Source organism: Plecotus auritus (assembly GCF_963455305.1).
Source record: "Plecotus auritus genome assembly, chromosome: 6".
Classification (NCBI taxonomy): Eukaryota; Metazoa; Chordata; class Mammalia; order Chiroptera; family Vespertilionidae; genus Plecotus; species Plecotus auritus.
The window spans coordinates 25354216-25372419 of NC_137773.1; the positions used below are offsets into that span (position 1 = coordinate 25354216).

Genomic DNA, 18204 nt, shown 5'->3' on the forward strand with positions numbered 1-18204 from the left:
CCGCGGGCCACATGCGGCCCGCCAGGAGCCGCTGCCTGTCCTGCTTAGCAGCCGACTCGTCCCGGGCCCACAGTGCACATAGGAATTTGTTCATAGTTGTTTTTTTAAACTATAGTCCGGCCCTCCAACGGTCTGAGGGACAGTGAACTGGCCCCCTGTTTAAAAATTTTGAGGACCCCTGAACTAGTCCCTAATGCCCTCAAATTTTCCTTTTTGCTGCTAATGGTCCCATCCCCCCCCCCACCCACACACAAACACCCACTACCCCACCCTTCTACTCCTTCTAATTAGTAACACTCATTTTATCTAATGCCAGAGCATTGGCCAAGCTAATATTTCTACTTATTAGCACTCTCTTCTTCTCAGACACTTTCTAAGCTCATGGGTTCCCTCTTTACCAGGTAAAAGGACTATAGACTCCAGGACTAGGGAAATGACAAGTATGTAAAAAGAGAGAGAAGTCTGAGTCTGCATTTATGAGATTCCTGGAATGGTATCTGTTGGGGTCTATTTTAGGGAGGAAGTTTATTTTTTATAAAACACAGGCCTAATGAATATCTGAAAATAACTTACCAACTAATTCCTAAAATGTCATTTGGCTTCATAATGTGTATTTAAATAACCAAATCTTTTGTAAATCTAATAACAGAAGGACACACACCATTTCTACATTCTACAGCAAAACCTTTTGGCTTAAGACACAATCATCACTTCTGTCTCCTGACAACATACACATTATCTGTCTCCAATCACAAACTCAATGTGGCCTAATCAACTTTTAAAAGCTACAATCTACCTGATTTACATAAACTGTAAATATTACTTACTTGCGTTTTTTGGCTTTAACTGGTTCATCTTCATTAAGTTCTTCCATTAATTCTTGTTCTTCCTTAACTGTAGGGTAAAATTTAATTAACTTCTGTCAGAATACAAATAAGCAAGCAAAAACTGAAATATTTAAGTGTGACTCCTGCTAACCACTACCACAATACTCGCTCTAACAGTTATTACAAAGAAGCTGCAATTGACCACTTACTTGCACTCATAGAGAACTGCCACTTTTGGATGGACAGCATAGTCGGGGTTGGGTGCCCTGGCAAAAGTATTTCAAATATTAAGAAAAATAGTTATATGCATATATTACACAACCTACTTTTATAAAATTACTGTTTATATAAAATATCCATCCCATGACATGCACTCCTTTGTAAAACACTAAACAAAGAATGGTAATTCTATACCTCCTCTATTAATCCCCCCTTTTACATTAAATATTCACTTCATTTTGAAATGATTCTTTGATGCACATATCTATAATAAGAAAAGCATAATATGCTAATTAGACTGGATGTCCTTCCTTCTGGACAAAGCCGCAGGGGGCGGGGGTGGGCTGAGGCAGAGGCGGCAGAGGCCCCTGGCTGTGGCAGGCGGGGACCAGGGCCAAGGCCCCTGCACAAATTTCATGCATCGGGCCTCTAGTTTATTAAATAAATGGATTGCATATTTGAAAACAGATTCAAAAACTTTCTTGGCATGATTCAACACTATGGTGATAAAGTATTATCAATATCATAGCTATGCAACAGATATTGCTGAAGGAGAAAAGCTGGTGCCTAGTATTTTTAGCACCAGGTAGGCCGAGTTTGACTGATTTAGAAATCCCTTATAAGCAGAAAATGTTATTACCACACATACACAATCTATGAAGATTTCTCCATCATCATAAATGACATATATTAGCATTTGCTTCATCTGAAGTATGTATTAAGTGATTCATTTATCATGCTTCTACACGACATGGGAGGATTCTATACAAACACAATTACATCAATACAAGAGCAAACTACTGATAAAAAATATGCAACAAAAATTATTTACAAATATTTGTCATTATATATACTAAAATGCTACCTAAATATGAGGTAGATTAAAGATAATCTCTTAATAAGGTTTTCGTGTCTCTATATTCTCAGGCATAAGGCTTACCCTTCCCTAAATTTCACCTACTTAAAAAGACTAATAACCTCTTGTATGTTCACAAAATCTTGTTTTTGTATTCTACAAAAATTTAGTAAACATGTTTTAAAAATAGAGTTTTGATTATTTCAGAAAATATATTACTAGTCACAAAAGGTGCTTTTTAAAAGGCTCACTGAAGATCATTTTAGTATTACTAGCAAATATGGAACAACATCAGTGGTACCAATACAACCTGTACTAAATGAAATCTTGACAAGAACAAGAAGGAAAAAATTACATATAAATATTTTACAAAAAAATAATTTAACTCAAATTCTCTATTTTTTATATCTCTATCACTGAACTCAAACTAGCATAGCAATCTAATTTCCACTTCTAAAGTTTCTTATGTTCCTTGAAAACAGAAAGATTTTCTAAACATCCTCAACATTTTCTGTTGAAATATTAAAACAATGTTAAGATTCTGGGATAAATTCCTAAATTAAAACTTACTTAGCTTTCTCAATTCTTCCATTCCTCTTTTATGAGGGGGCTCCTGAATAATTTTGTCAACATCCGCTCTTCCAATGAGATCATCAGGTCGGTCCCACATAGAAAGACGGGTGGTAGGATTATAAAAGAAGACCCGCTCGTCACCAGTCCAAACAACACACCTAAGAAGTGATTCAAACATAATTACCTTGGGTTATGGAACACATATTATAGGTAGGTCTTTCACTGTCATCCTGGCAAAATGGATGGTGGTGGTGGAGGGGAAGGACATGTTTATATTACTAATAGTTACTTATAGGGAACCAAATATGGCTTTTAGAAGAGAGCTGACTAAGGTTAAAACAGCAGTTTCATATACTGAGAAAACCAGGAAAAGCAAAGCAATTTGTGATCAGTTTAAAATGCTCAGACACTTGGTCTGGCACACTCAAATTGAGAATGCTACATTTTAAACTATCACAAAGGATGTGTTTCATGGCAACAATAATGCAATTAAGCATTCTAAAGCTAACCAACATACCACAGGACCATAGCTTTACATAATACTTCTTAATATTTCTTACCAAACCAGAATTACTCAAATGTAACCTACTATGAAGCCTTTATATCTGATTACATCTAGCATAAAAAATAAAGGGAAGTACTGACTGAGCTATGGCACTGTAGCCCACTGCAGCTCACTGTTCCTATTAATTACAACCAGAAACTCAGACAAAATAGGAAAAAAACATCAGTTACATGAGGACCCTGTAAAGTTAAAAAAAAGTATATAGGAGTCCAAATTTAGAGAAATAACTGCAAGGATATACACCTCCCATTTCTCCTCCCTCAAACCTCTGCCCTGAGGGTGGCTCCTAGTCACACAGTGGCATGATGACAGTAGCACAGGCAGCTGAAACTCCAATAGAAACCAGGTCTTTTTGGCCAATCAAGTTAATCAACAGCTGCCAAACCCAAGGTGACCTAGATGTTGAAATTATCAGACAAAGTCTCTATTGTTGAAATAATCAGACAAAGGCTTTCAAGCAGCAATTAAAATAATTAGGTTTTATGACAAACTTGAATAAAAAGATAGGCGTTCTCAGCACAGAAATAGAAAATGTAAAAAAAAAAGAAATGAAAAATACAACTGAAATTAAATTTCTCTGGATGGTGGTAATAGAGGAAATGCTCGGTCAACCAGAAGATAGACAAATAATTATCCCATCTGAAGACCGGGGTGATTATGTCAAAATGCCTAATATACAGTGCATTGGGATCCCAAATGCAGAGGATACTGGGCAGAAAAAATTTGAAGGCACAATGGCCAAAAAAAACCACAACTCTCCAAGTGTGGCAAAAGACATTAATATTAAAGGTCAGTGAATTTATGGAAAAATTTTTGAGCATTCCCAGACCCAAAATTCAAGATACGCACAATGTCTTTATTTTGTTTGCCAGAAGCAAAACCCTTAATTACATCCAGTTTTATGCTGTGGCACACCCCTATGAGGGTGTCTTTTCTGACACCTTAGGACACATCTTGCTAACAGATGCATAAAACAAATCCTACAGATGCTCACAGACACACAGTTGAAAGCTACGGCAGCTTGTTGCTGAGATGCTGACTGTATTTTCCAGGGAAAGAACTTGGTGAGGCCATTCCAGCTGCTGGAAAACAAACACTGAACACTATTTTTGCTTTTCGCCTTTTTTCTTAAAAAACGAAAATCCTCTTTGGATTTCTTTTAGTTAGTGAAAACAGGTACTAATGTAGGTCTTTTCTAAAGGCGAAATGCATAAGATGAACTTTAAAAAAGTAGAGAATACCTATATTCAGATGGGTTGTAAAAGCACGAAAAACATATAGTTGGCTTTTTGGTGGGTGGGAAAGGGAATGGAATGCTTCAAAAGGTCACAGGTTCGATTCCCAGTCAAGGCATATAAACCAGGGTATGGGTTCAAACCAGGGTGCAGATTCAATCCCGGGTCAGGGCACGTACAGGAGGCAACCAGTCAATGTTTCCCTCTCACATCAATGTTTCTCCCTCTCTCCCTTTTTTCCTCCCTCCCTCCCTCCCTAAGAAATCAATAAAAATATATATAAATAAATATATGTATCTTCCATCTGTGTCTACCAAAGAGGTCACAAAATAATGACTAATTCAGTAAAGTAACATCTCTAAATCCCACAGAGGCCTATAAATGCCACTTCCCACAAAATCAGGAATTAGTGCTCCTTGGAGAAATGGCTAAATCTAGATGAGACAGGAAATATATGAGATAAGCCAAGAACATCTTGTAAGGAAGCAAGGAAGGTATCAAAGACAGTGTTGTAACAAAACTAAACAAAAAAACCTCAAGAGACAATCTTGAGCGGCTTCACCTAACCAAAGAAGAAACTGTACATCAAGAAGGATAATAACTGCAATAGATAGAAACATAAAATATATTTATTTATTTATTTTTTTCCCCATTGACCTCCCCCCGGCCTCCCCTACCCCCAGTACATGCCTTTACCTGCCCCCCCCATAAAATATATTTAAATCTATGAATTTGTAATACTCCAACCAACTCATTATTCTGAAAATTGGTATATCCTTTCTTTCCTATGCAATTTGTTAAGAAGCATTTCTTAAGTATTCCAGTTAATGCCTGGAAAAAGAATAATAGAAACACATTACCACCACTTATTGATTTAATGGATCTAGGCCAGGTTTTGCAATTCAGCACTACTGGCATTTTGGGCGAAATAATTCCTTCTTGTAGGGAGCTGTCCTGTGCATGGCAGGGTGTTTAAGAAGTATCCCTGGCCTCTACCCACTAGATGTTACTAGTAGATGCTATTGATGCCTTCCAAGTTATGACAAGCAAATATGATTCTAGACATTACCAAACATCCACTGATGGGGGGATGGGGAGAAGGGAGTGGCAAAGTTACTCCTCATTGAAAACCACTGATCTAGGCAACAAATAATCAGCAGTGACTGGTAACATCACACAAAGAAATACCTAGATGCACCCTGAGGGAAAGGCACATCATCACTTATGAACCAGTCTTGCCAAAAGGATCAAACCTGAATCTGATCACATCTCTGTATCTGCTGGCTAGTTTGTAGAAAATTCAGAAATGGAGAACACTAATAGCATATAGATGCAAATACAAAATCCAAACTGTAGGACTATATAGAACAAACATGTTGCTGCTGGGGTCTGGACAATCAGGACTGAGCAAGATGGGCCAAACAAAAACAAGGAGGAAAAAGCAAAATAAACAAGTTGGAGGGGAAGCTACAGATTATTAGCCAGCTTATTGCAATGTGGGACTATATATGGATTAAGTTGCAGCAGGAACAGGAGAGAAAGCACTGATGTGGGGAGATAAAGAAAAGGGAGAACCAGCTCTAGCTGGTTTTGCTCAGTGGATAGAGCATCAGCCTTCGGACTGAAAGGTCCCAAGTTCGATTCCGGTCAAGGGCATGTACCTCAGTTGCAGGCTCCCAGCCCTGGTCGGGGCATGCGGGAGGCAATCAATCAATGTGTCTCTCTTACATTGGGTGTTTCTCTGTTTCTCCCTCTCCCTTCCACTCTCTCTTAAGAAAAAAAAAAAAAAAATCAATGGAAAAAATATCCTCAGGTGAGGATTAAAAAATATAAAAAGAGAAAACCAAACCAAACAAAAGAAAAAGTAGACTATTCAACAATTAAATAAAAAGACACAATTTTGCATAGTTCTAGAAACATAATCAAATGTAGGTATAGATACAAAAGCAAATTTAAAAAATTTTAAACCCTACACAGTAGATTTAGAATCTCACAGTGGGTTCAAGTCTATAATTAAGAACAATAAACATTAACAGAAAGCACCATGAAGGAAGACACCACAGCGACTGAGTTTTACAACAAACAAAAACCAAAATATTCAGCAGATAAAAATATATATTTGACATATACTTTTTCTTTCTATAGGATAAACCATGTAACAAAAAAGTATGGCAAATAAATAAACAGCCCGGCTGGCGTGGCTCAGCGGTTGAGTGCCAACCTATGAACCAAGAAGTCATGGTTTGATTCCTGGTCAGGGCAAAAGCTCGGGTTTCAGGTTCGATTCCCAGTGTGGGGCGTGCAGGAGGCAGCTGATCAATGATTCTCTCTCATCACTGATGTTTCTATCTCTCTCCTCCCTCTTCCTTCCTCTCTGAAATCAATAAAAATCTATTTTAATAAATAAATAAATAAATAAATAAATACTTTCTAATTAAACCAAGTACATACCATGGAGTACCAGGAATAGGGGTAGTAGCTACTGGCTTTGCCTTCTGGGCAGCCTTTTCTTCTTCGGTCATCTCTTCTTCTTTGGGTTCCTATGGGAAATGTTATTACTCCCATTTTATCAATATCATAAAAGTTTACTAGAATGTTCCACAAATACAAGTATCTACAAATACCTCAAAGTGCAACCAACAGGAGGTTTGCTACTAGCACAGGAAGGGGAGACTCTAAGTAGAAATCCTATATAATAAAAGGGTAATATGCAAATAGACCAAACGGCAGAACAACCGAACAACCAATCAAAGTGTAATATGCTAATGTTATGCTAAGGCTGCTCAACTACTCACTGCACTGACCACCAGGGGGCAGACAGTCAACTGGTCGACCAGTCACTATGACATGCACTGACCACCATGGGGCAGATGCTCTGACTGGTAGGTTAGCTTGCTGCTGGGGTCTGGACAATCAGGACTGAGCAAGATGGGCCAAACACGCCCTAGAGCCCTCCCATGGTGCCTCCCCGGCCCACTGGTGGGGTCCCTCAGCCTGGCCTGCGCCCTCGCAATCCAAGACCCCTTGGGGGATGTCAGAGAGCTGGTTTCAGCCTGATCCCACAGGCCACTCCCCTTGGGAGGGTGCCAGACACAGGGCTCATGGTTGGCGAGCGCTACTGTGGCAGCGCGAGCCTCTCCTGATCAATCACGGCAGGCACAGTGGGGCCGGGATGAGCAGGAGCAGCAGCTAGCGTTGGACTGTGGGTTTGGGCCAGATCCCTGCAGGCCACCCAGAGAGACCCCACCCATGCACGAATTCATGCACCAGGCCTCTAGTGTTTAACAATGTTCTAAATCCTGGCCCTCTAGACACAGGCAAATTCCAGTAGAGCAGATCCTAGCAACAACAGATGGTCCTATCTTACAGATTAACTAACCATCTGCTAGAAGCAGTAATGGGGAATACAGTATACAAAATTAAAGAACTCTTCATTTAAGGTCATTTCCTTCTTTTTGCTAACTTCCTTACTAATAAAACATGACTACCATTGTTCCCTCACCAAATAAAGGAAGTTTCCAAAAACCAGAGCTCTTTTAATGCTGTATGGAGACCATTCCATGCCAGGACAGATGAAATATAATGAACATTCCTCAAATATGAATTTGTACTCCTAACTTTAACACGTACCAGTCTGGAAGTCAGGAGGTTGGATATCAGGTCCGAGCTCTGGTCTAAGGCCCTTTCTATAGGCCTTAATTTACTATAAGAAGTAGTTTAATGAAACTTTCAAAGGAAAAACTGAATTAGAAACTTCAAGGAACACTAAAATTTCTTAAATCAAATGTATAACAATTATCTAAAACTATTTCAAATGACTCTTCAGTTACAAGTAACTTGTACCCAACAATCAATGTCGGCTGCCATGCTAACAGGTTGCGGCCCTTTACCTCCTTTATCTCTTTTATTGGCTCTTCTTTAGGATCCTCCTCCTCCGTTTCCATTGGCAAAGGTTCTTCAGAAGGTTCTTTAATTGGCTCTTTAATCTTCTCTTCTAACTTTTCTATTTAAAAAGTTAAGATAATGTCACACCATGGTTTTGATGTAATTTTCCAAAAGCTTTCAGAAACTAAGCAGTTAAGATATTCCATAACTAGAAGTTACTAACCATAAAGATAAAATGTTCTTCCTTATAATATCATTAATTTGAATCTATTATAATGCTCAACTTCAAATACCTTGCTATGCCAATCAGGAAACTGTCACTAAAAAGAAGTACTGATTTCAGAGAGATATAAAGTCTTTCAGTTCGTTCATATATCATTTGTAGTATTCATTTTGCTAAAAGGGACAAAATATTAAGATACTTAGGAACAGAAACAAACTTGCGGTATAGAAAATTATGAGTTTTCTTCATCCAAGACTTCAAGGGCCTAAATTTTTTACCATATTTCAGAATATATACAATACAAATATTCCTTCCTGATCAGTACTATCAATCTTAATAATGATATCAATAATTATACAACAGAATTATGCAATTCTTGATAATAGTAAAAATATGTATTTGTATATGTAGGTATAATTTAATTTCTCCAGATGGAAAAATGATGGAACAAACATGTAGTAGATGAACTGGTTTTTTAAGTAAAATAGATGTTTATTCAGTAAGAATAAATAATCCCACTAGAAAACTCCTCAAATGTGTTAGAAAGGAATTAACTAAGAATTTCAAATAGCCTTCTATTTATAATATCATAGTTTATATTATGTCTCACCAAGTCATTAAACTATACCTTTTTCTTTCAGTTCTTGGGGTTTTTCCCAGGTTGATTCTAATGTTCTATTATTATAATAATATGTCTTCCCATCAGCTGTTTTATATTCAGTCCACTCAGAAACAGCTGTTGCTCCAGCTAGGGTAGCAGGTGAAGCTGCAATAGCAACCTGGGGATGTATCATGGGTACAATAGGAGGGGCCATTCCTGGCAACACACCTAAAAGAAGAAGAATAAAAAGTTAGACCCAAGTATCAAATTGCAATTCAAAATAAAACTTTAAAATATGAGCTAAATCTATTAAATATTAATAAAGAATGAGCCAGTTGGAATTAAAAAAAAATCACATAAAATGTGACTTAATTACTTAAATCTACTTCCCTGGTTCATTTCTAATGGCTAAATTCAATTAGATGTATATATTCAACCCAAGAAGTACCTTAAGAACAGTCAGAAATTTGAGTCACACCTCTGATAAACTCTCAACATAACAAATTATAAAAATCATGGTACATTCTCTACTTATTAACAGAAATATATTTTATAAGGACTTCTCAAATTGTAATAAAATAAATGCAATGAGCATATTTACTGAGTATATGTCCTGAGACAAAATTATTTTCTAATTCTAAGGTATCTAAAAGGGTATGAATAAAATTCTCAGCTTAAAGTAAATTACTGAGTTTATTATCAAATCTACTTTAAATATTAAGTGGTTAAGTCAAATATCCCTATAAACTGTGTCAGTTTAGGGTTTTCCTTAAAAAAAAAAAAAAGTTTTAAAAGGTAAGCCAGAATTTGTATTTTTACAAGATAGCTAAAAAAGTTGATATTACATAAATAATATTATTAAGAATATGTGAATTAAAATAGAAAAATCCTCAAGTCCTATACTAGAATTTAGGTTTTGGGTAGTTATCTTCAATAACTTTAAAATGTAAATTTATACAATACACACAAATATTCACACGCACACACACACACAAATACTCACTAGCATGCAAGCATAATCACATCACTTTACACATGGAAATGATTTTTTTATATTTAACTTAAAAACACACATCAAAAAATAAAATTAAATGTTATGAATATGAGAATGAAGTTGTTTACACTTATTATACAAATTAAGTGATCTGACCTTATTTGCTTTTGTGAACCAAAGAAGCTAATACTACAGGCAATTGGGAAAATCAAGTGTTGGCCAAATATGACAACTGCATTTATACTGCTCATTAAAAAGAAAAATATAAAAAAATCCACTCACTTGGGCAAAAATAAATAAATAAAAGGATAAACAACAACATTCACTACCATGCCAACTTACAGACAAAACAAACTAAGATGGTTTTAAAAATTACCGGTCTTGGTGGTAGCGACTGTCTTTACATACGGGCAGCTGACTATTTGCATCATTGCTACACCTGTAAAATGGATAAGCAAGCATATGTTGGAAAGCTGCCATTGTATGTCGGCTACCACTGGGATTCAGGAAAATAATTTACCACTACAATTTAGAATGCTATTTCCAAGAATGGAATAAAATTTCTTTTTGTTTGACATTTTGTGGGAAGTGGCGCCAAATTCAATGATAATTCTAAATTATAGCATCAATTACCTTTTTATCAACCAGCTGTGATAATATGTGAAGGAGTCTAGAGAGTTTAAATTCAACAAAGGAAAGCCCCTTCATTACATATACATAACAGGTTCTCACTGGGACCTTTTCTCACAGGACATCAAACCCATGCTGCTGTTGCTTAGATACCAGTGACAGGCAGATGCAGCATGACACTGACAAGACACTTTCTCTGCTGCTTCTATGTGGGAACTACATGCACAAGCTGAGGCCTGGAGCATAACCATGCAGGAATAGAAAAAGATAAGATAGGACAAAAAAGGTGGGAAGGAAAGGAAGAAAAAAGGATATGAGATGAATTCAAATATTCCACTGTAAATAAAAGGGCAAAGATGAAGAGTAGGGTAGCGTTCAACTAATGACAAAATATCCATGTTCAGTGCCTGCCCTATTCAATGCCATGGGCTTGAAACACTGTGAAGGCAGGCTAACACATTAAGGAAAACACAGCCCTTTCATCTCATTAATGACTATATGGGCCATTTTGCTTCAGAAACCTCTATCGTTTAAGCCAGCTAAAGATGTAGCACTTGTATTAAAGAATGGAAATTATGTAGTTATTAGAAGAATGAAGACTCATGATGCATTACAATGGTGATATAAAAAGGGAATGAAAAGAAAAGCTGAAAAACTAAGGCTAATTGAGGACATTCAAAATTAAGAGTGAATTAAAAATATTTTAAAGGAAAAAGCTAAAGGATAAAGTAAAAGGATAGGGAATTTAATTTTATTTTCTATTTGTTTTGGCTAAAAAAAACTAAATCTAATTTGGTACCAATACCATTTAAAATAACGAACTATTTTCTTTCCCCACTAAAGTACTGGAAAAGAAATTTCTCCTAATTCAGAGACAAAAATTAAACCCCTGGATTTGTATATTATGTACCTATGTTCACGCACACACACACAAAAATACTGCCAATTTTTTAAAAAGTGCTTTTTCTTTATTACTATTTTAAATAAAGTACATTAAAGCTAAAATTTCTATTAACTGAGACTACAACAAAAGCACTGATTATAAAAGCATGCTGAGTAAAGTTATATGTATAGTTTTATTTTCTGCTTAAAGAAAGCAATGGAAAAATTCATTTGGTAAAAAAGTTACATGTATTAAGTTTAAATTAGTATAAATGCTGCCATCTGCAGGACCACTGAACTTATTAAGTCAGCACTAGAAATTCAAATCCCAAAATACAGGGTGGGGGACAAATGCAGATTTACAGTTGTAATACAAATAAATAATAATACAAGAATAAACTTTCACATTCTCACAACTGTAAACCTACTTTTGCCCTACTGTGTACATAAACTTATTCTCAAAAACTGTTCTCCAACGCCAAAACCGGTTTGGCTCAGTGGATAGAGCATCGGCCTGCGGACTGAAGGGTCCCAGGTTCAATTCCGGTCAAGGGCATGTAACTTGGTTGCGGGCACATCCCCAGTAGGAGGTGTGCAAGAGGCAGCTGATCGATGTTTCTCTCTCATCGATGTTTCTGACTATCTATCCCTCTTCCTTCCTCTCTGTAAAAAATCAATAAAATATATTAAAAACAAACAAACAAACAAACAAAAACTGTTCTCCAAAACCAACCCCCCCAAAATAATTTTAACTATATGACTTAAACAGAAGAAAATAAAATCTCTTTGTATTTGTATTTAGGCATAACTGTCATTGTTAAATATCAATCAGGGCAATATAACACTCTTGTATTTGACTATCAACATATAAACTACACTGAAAGGTCACGTGTTTCTTCTCATGCTAAAAGGTTTTCTCTTTGGGTGATTATTACATGCATATCATGAAGACATAAAATAACCCCACATCTAAATATTTAACCTTCTTTTAAAAGGAAGCATTGGCTGGGTAGCTCAGTTAGAGCATCGTCCCAATATACCAAGGTTGTGGATTCAATCCCCAGTCAGGATACATACAAGAACCAACCAATGAACACATATATGGATGGGTGGAACAACAAATTGATGTTTCCCTCTCTCTATTACTGTTTCTCTTTCCCTTCCCTCTCTCTCTCTCTCTAAAAAAAAAAAGAAAATCAATCATTTTTTAGTCCATAAAAAATAAAGTAAAACAAAATAAAGGGAGCATCTGTTCAACTTAGATACAACTCTATCCTCAAATTATGTTGTATTAGGAAATTTAAAAATTCCATTTAGCATTTTGGATAATTCTCGTGTCACTGACAGTAAGTTTTTTAAAATTCCAAATAAGATTTTAGTTTTAGAGATAAAAATCCTAATCCAATTTACCATGCCCATTTCCACCTCTTATGCCATTATTTTACCTAAGTCTTCCCCTCTTTTTCTTCTTCTTGTTTGACTATCCCCTTCCTTAACCATCCCCCTTAGAACTACATTGCTATTTCAGCAGCATTTAAAGCTCCAAGATCAATTACATCCAAATCCCTCCTTTTCACCTTAATGCCAAATTAATATAATTCCTATAATATACAATGAGATAGATGTCATTGTACATAAAACCAAAGATTTGGAAAAGAGAAAAGCAAGTCTTTTCTTTTAAATATATTTTTACTGATTTCAGAGAGGAAGGGAAAGGGAGAGAGGCAGAAATGTGGCAGCCTCCTGCACACCGCCTACTGGGGATTGAGCCTGCTCTCCAGGCATGTGCCCTGACTAGAAATCGAATTGTGACCCGATTCATAGATCAATGCTCAACCACTGAGCCACACCGGCCAGGTAAGTCTTTTTCTTTTTCACTACAGTACCTTGGAGGACCAAATTAAAAGAAAAATGAGAAAATGTATGAACATTAATATAAAAGATGCCTTGTTATATAAATAAATATGAATAATACTTTCTATATAACACTAGCTCCCTCCCCCAAAAAATCTTGTTATCTTGGGCAAAATTTTACAGAGTAACTCAAATTCTCTTCCAATTGACCTACAAAATGCCATTAGGGTCTGCCATTTATTAAATGCCTTTTACTTAAAAACTTCATAGGTACCACCTTATTTGGTCAAATGGTCACCATCTGTTCTAACATTTGATGGGTAGGGTCAGAGAAGAAAGACCATGACATCAAAATGAAACTATAACTGAAAGAATTTTATTGTGACAAAAATTCCACTTTCTATAGAAATGAATTTTGCTATTCTGTACCTTTCACCCACTGGTCCTATTAAAAACCTCTAAAACAGTGGCTCTCAACCTTTCTATTGCCGTGACCCTTTAATACAGTTCCTCATGTTGTGGTGGCCCCCAACCATAAAATTATTTTCGTTGCTACTTCATAACTGTAATTTTGCTACTGTTATGAATCGTAATGTAAATATCTGTGTTTTCCGATGGTCTTAGGCGACCCTGCTAGCGGTTCTCAACCTGTGGGTCGCGACCCACAGGTTGAGAACCGCTGCTGTAGAGCCTAAGACCATCGGAAAACACAGATATTTACATTACGATTCATAACAGTAGCAAAATTACAGTTATGAAGTAGCAACGAAAATAATTTTATGGTTGGGGGTCACCACAACATGAGGAACTGTATTAAAGGGTCGCGGCAATAGAAAGGTTGAGAGCCACTGCCCTAAAGCAAAATGAAAGTCCTCTCATAGATGATAGCCTTTCAAATAATGTTGTTATGCAACCTCTCAATTTTCTCTCTACAGAATCAACAACCCCAACTCTCAGACATCACTCAGAATCCAGGATCTGGTCTTAATACTGTCCTTGACCCTAAAGAAGACCAAGATTGCAAGATGTTATCAAGAATATCAAGCTATTCTCTATCAGTTAGTTTTCTACAAAAAGTATGTCCAAAGAAGAAACTAATCCAGCTACTTTTAAATTTAATTTAGAAAATAAGTAATCCCTACTATTAGAGAAAACATTTTTGGTTTTATAAACATTATACTGGGCATTTAATTATCTAACACTATGTTAACATGTAAAAAGTACCAAAAAAAAACAAAAACAACACACACCATCAATTCTTGAAAGTTTTTGGTTTCTTTCTTGCAAGATGAAATTCTGAAAGTGCTCTTTTCAAAGTAGTCACAGGAAAAAAACAATAGAGCAATAATGATAATTAAAATGTGCATAAATCTAAGAAACAGCTATATTACAATCCTATTCTTACACAGAAGCTAGTACAACAAAGTGGTAATGACAGATAGTGGGGAAAATGTAAAATTGGGAGACAAGAACCCTATGTTCTATTAATCTTTGCTACAAATTAGCCCTGTGAACTTTACCTACAGCATAGTTTTTAACTATAATTCTAGAATAGATCCGGATTAAGAATTAAATGTGTTTGATAACAGCAAATGCGTTCAAATTAGGATGCCCAACATTATCACTGCTTAATTCATACAAGAATTATACTCCACAATCTTTTCATTCCTTTTCTAGATGTAACGATTTCCCCTAAGACAAAAAAACACAACACAGAACCATGAATTCACCATAATTATCTAAATGTTTAAATGTTTATACTTTACTTCACAATTGTTACAAGGGAAACTTCTGATTTCTATTTTAGATACTTTTTTTTACAGTTAAGTGACTCACATTTTCATTCCAATATAGCATAGTTATTAAGAACATGGTACTTTGATCTGAAATGCCCAGGCTCAAATCCAACACCATCACTTATGAGCTCTGTGTACCTACCTCATGATTGTGAAAATTAAATTAGTTACATGTAAAGTGCTCAGAACCATGCACAATATATAATAAATCACTCAACTTGTTTTACCTACCTATCAATGACTAACGCTCTCTCAACTTCATAGACTCAATCCCTTAAAAATACTGCATTTAGGACATATTTACACAAGATAATTGTTTTTTAATCCATTGAGGCCATTATCCAAAATGAGTGTAGCTTTAAATGTGGCTCTGATTTTAAGACATGTAAACAACAACAAAAAGGACATTTATCAAAACTGAAGAAAAAATATTGCAGTTAGCCATGAATCGTTCAAAAACGTTTCAAACAGGTGAGATTCAAGGCAAATTTCAAATGCAACAGACACATGAGAACAAACTAACTGACAGTATGAAAACATAGCTGGAAAGATTGTTATAATCTATTGGTTTACCTGGAAGTGGAATTGGCATGCCAGGAAGGGGAACACGAAATGGAGGTACCATTACTGGTGGAAAAGCAGGTATCGCTGCTGCTGGCTGAGGTACTGAATGAGGGACAGCAGGAGGTAACGTCTGGGGGTGCGGCTGGGGAACGTTTTGCACAGGTGTGGCTGTAGGAGCAGGAGTTGAAACACTAACTGTAGGCGTAGCAACTGAAACAGCAGAACTTGGGGTCTGATCTTGTGTTGTGGGTGCTGATAAAAGATAAAACAAAAATATGTATCACTCCTTCATAAGCCATTTTACTCTCTTCATTCATCATTCACTCATTCAGTCAGTATTTAAGGGCCATTCCATGCACTGCAAGAAATTTGTAACAAGGTCTCTGTCTTCAAGAAGCTTGAAAATAGTTAAAAGAAATATAAAAAGTAACTAAAATACAAAGAGAAATGGGATAAATGTATAGGCATGTAAATCAAGACCCAAAGACCATTTTTAACAGAGAGGTATAGAAAATTTTATGCTGTGATGGCAGACCTTGATAGATTAGGATTTCAACAAGGAAAATGACAAAGTGGGAAGAGAAAATAAGTAGTGGGAATAAATAAAAGCAAAGATTAGGAAACAACCAGGAACTATTTATGAAACAGAAGGCAAGCAGTCAACCAGTAAAACACTAGGCATACCAACAGAACTAGTGAGTTATGGCTGGAAAAGTAGGCCAGAGGCACAAAGTAGAAGGCCTTGAACAAAAGACTAAGGAGTATGTATTTTACTAGGTAGGGGAAGGAAAGAACTTATATAAATGTAGAAAAATGATCTAGAAGAATGCACACCAAAATATATTAACTCATTACATCTGTGTATATATGCCTTTCACTTTTTACATATGCTTCTTTAGACTTTGCATTTTTAACAAGAATGTATTCACGTATCACTTGTATGATTTCGTGAATGTAAAAGGGGCAGGGGAGGCTGAATTAAGGTTTCTGTTTTGAAGAATAATCAGTGTTCATTTGATGAATTAACTTGGCAGATGCATAAGAAAAAGAAAAGAAATAACAAAGGTGGGAAAATCAATTTCAACATATCTGGAATTGTCCCAGCAAAAAAGAACAGAGAGAAAAAGAAATGCAATAACTAATGACTGACTGGATAGAAACAAATGGAATAAAAAACAACTTGGGTTTCTCTATAATTATTTTAAAAGAAAAAAGAAAATAAAAAACAAAAAACTCAGGTTTCCAGTATAAGAGACCAAGAGAATGAGAAATTCAGGATAATTTGGTTTGGCTAATATGTTATTTTTAAATATCAAAATTAAAACATTTTATCCCTAGTAATTACATTCACAATCAAATTGTGACCTAAAAATAAAATTCCTATTTCTTAAAATTTCAGTTCTCAAATATTACAAAACATTTTTGTTATTTATTCATAACCCATATAATTTCAAAACAAAAATTCATTTTGGTGATTCACTGCTAAGAAATACTTCATCTTTCTCTTGTTATAAAGAAAAATGTCAAACTCTACCTATACTGAACTAAGAATAAATTTATCAAATTAAATATAATAAAGCAGTGCTTTCCTAATATTTTATTCTAAGGAAAAGCACACTGTTTAACACAAATCACCCGGTACTCCAACTGACAACAAAATTTGTCAGTATCTTTTTTTCAGCACCTAATAATGAAAAAACTCACTTAGGCTGGGAAGATGTGAGCAATTTCATACTTGTTAATAAGGGACTCACCTTGGCTAAATAGACAGCAGGGCCAAACAAGTATCTTCAGGGGCCCAGGAATGAATTGTTGGTCTAGCATAGACCTAGCCTTAGGGTACAGTATCATATTAATATAATTTTATAACATTGTGAAAAATACAAATTACATGCAACATTTGCCCAGTCCCATACACATACCATTTAGCATTTGTAATCTATTGTAATGGCTGAAAATATATCTAGTTATTCTTCCCAACTTCTCTGAGAAGTAGGATTTATCAGCATTTTTCACAAACTTGAACAGGATAAAATGAGTTTATATTCAACTGGAGTTCAAATTATAAATACCTTAATTTTTATTTCCATTTTCCCAGATCTATACTACAGTTCACAGAATTACATCTTTTAAAAATATTACGGTAATAGTATATAGATATAATTATCAAAGTTTTGTACAAATTACTGTAGTCAGAAAATAAAATGTTATAAAGGCATAAAATTTCAAGTGGAAGGAATACCAATGGAGATGGCAAAAAGTACTTAATTCAACCCATTTCTCTTGCTGATACAGGATTTTCTGATTTGATTAGTGGCGGTAAGTTATGAGAGAAAAAGGATAAAGGCAATAAAAGAATTAATTGGAAACTAGGAAAATGGCAGCTAGGACTTTATAGTAGATAAATTCCTACTAATTCTATCTGCTAAAATAACTGAAACACTAGGTCTCAAAATTTATTACTAATCCAGCCTCAGATCTCAACTAAAAAAGATAAGTG

At 35.5% G+C, this 18204-nt stretch overlaps 1 protein-coding gene across 8 annotated transcripts in view; it reads right to left on the minus strand.

Annotated features, from left to right (window-relative positions):
* Positions 1 to 18204, minus strand: part of TCERG1 (transcription elongation regulator 1) — a 60163-nt gene that overhangs the window by 27722 nt on the left and 14237 nt on the right. For 2 of the 8 annotated variants that reach the window (XR_013960966.1, XM_080675715.1), the window contains exons 5-13: positions 15714 to 15956; positions 14595 to 14651; positions 10355 to 10417; positions 9012 to 9212; positions 8166 to 8278; positions 6727 to 6815; positions 2473 to 2633; positions 1037 to 1093; positions 828 to 894 (exon numbers count right to left, since the gene is read on the minus strand). Coding sequence is in view for 6 of the 8 variants with exons in the window: in XM_080675715.1 (XP_080531841.1) it covers positions 828 to 894; positions 1037 to 1093; positions 2473 to 2633; positions 6727 to 6815; positions 8166 to 8278; positions 9012 to 9212; positions 10355 to 10417; positions 14595 to 14651; positions 15714 to 15956 (1051 nt within the window). In the remaining 2 variants the exon portion in view is untranslated. The remainder of the gene's footprint in view (positions 1 to 827; positions 895 to 1036; positions 1094 to 2472; positions 2634 to 6726; positions 6816 to 8165; positions 8279 to 9011; positions 9213 to 10354; positions 10418 to 14594; positions 14652 to 15713; positions 15957 to 18204) is intronic. The other 6 variants (XR_013960965.1, XM_080675716.1, XM_080675717.1 and 3 more) reach the window with 5 other exon arrangements.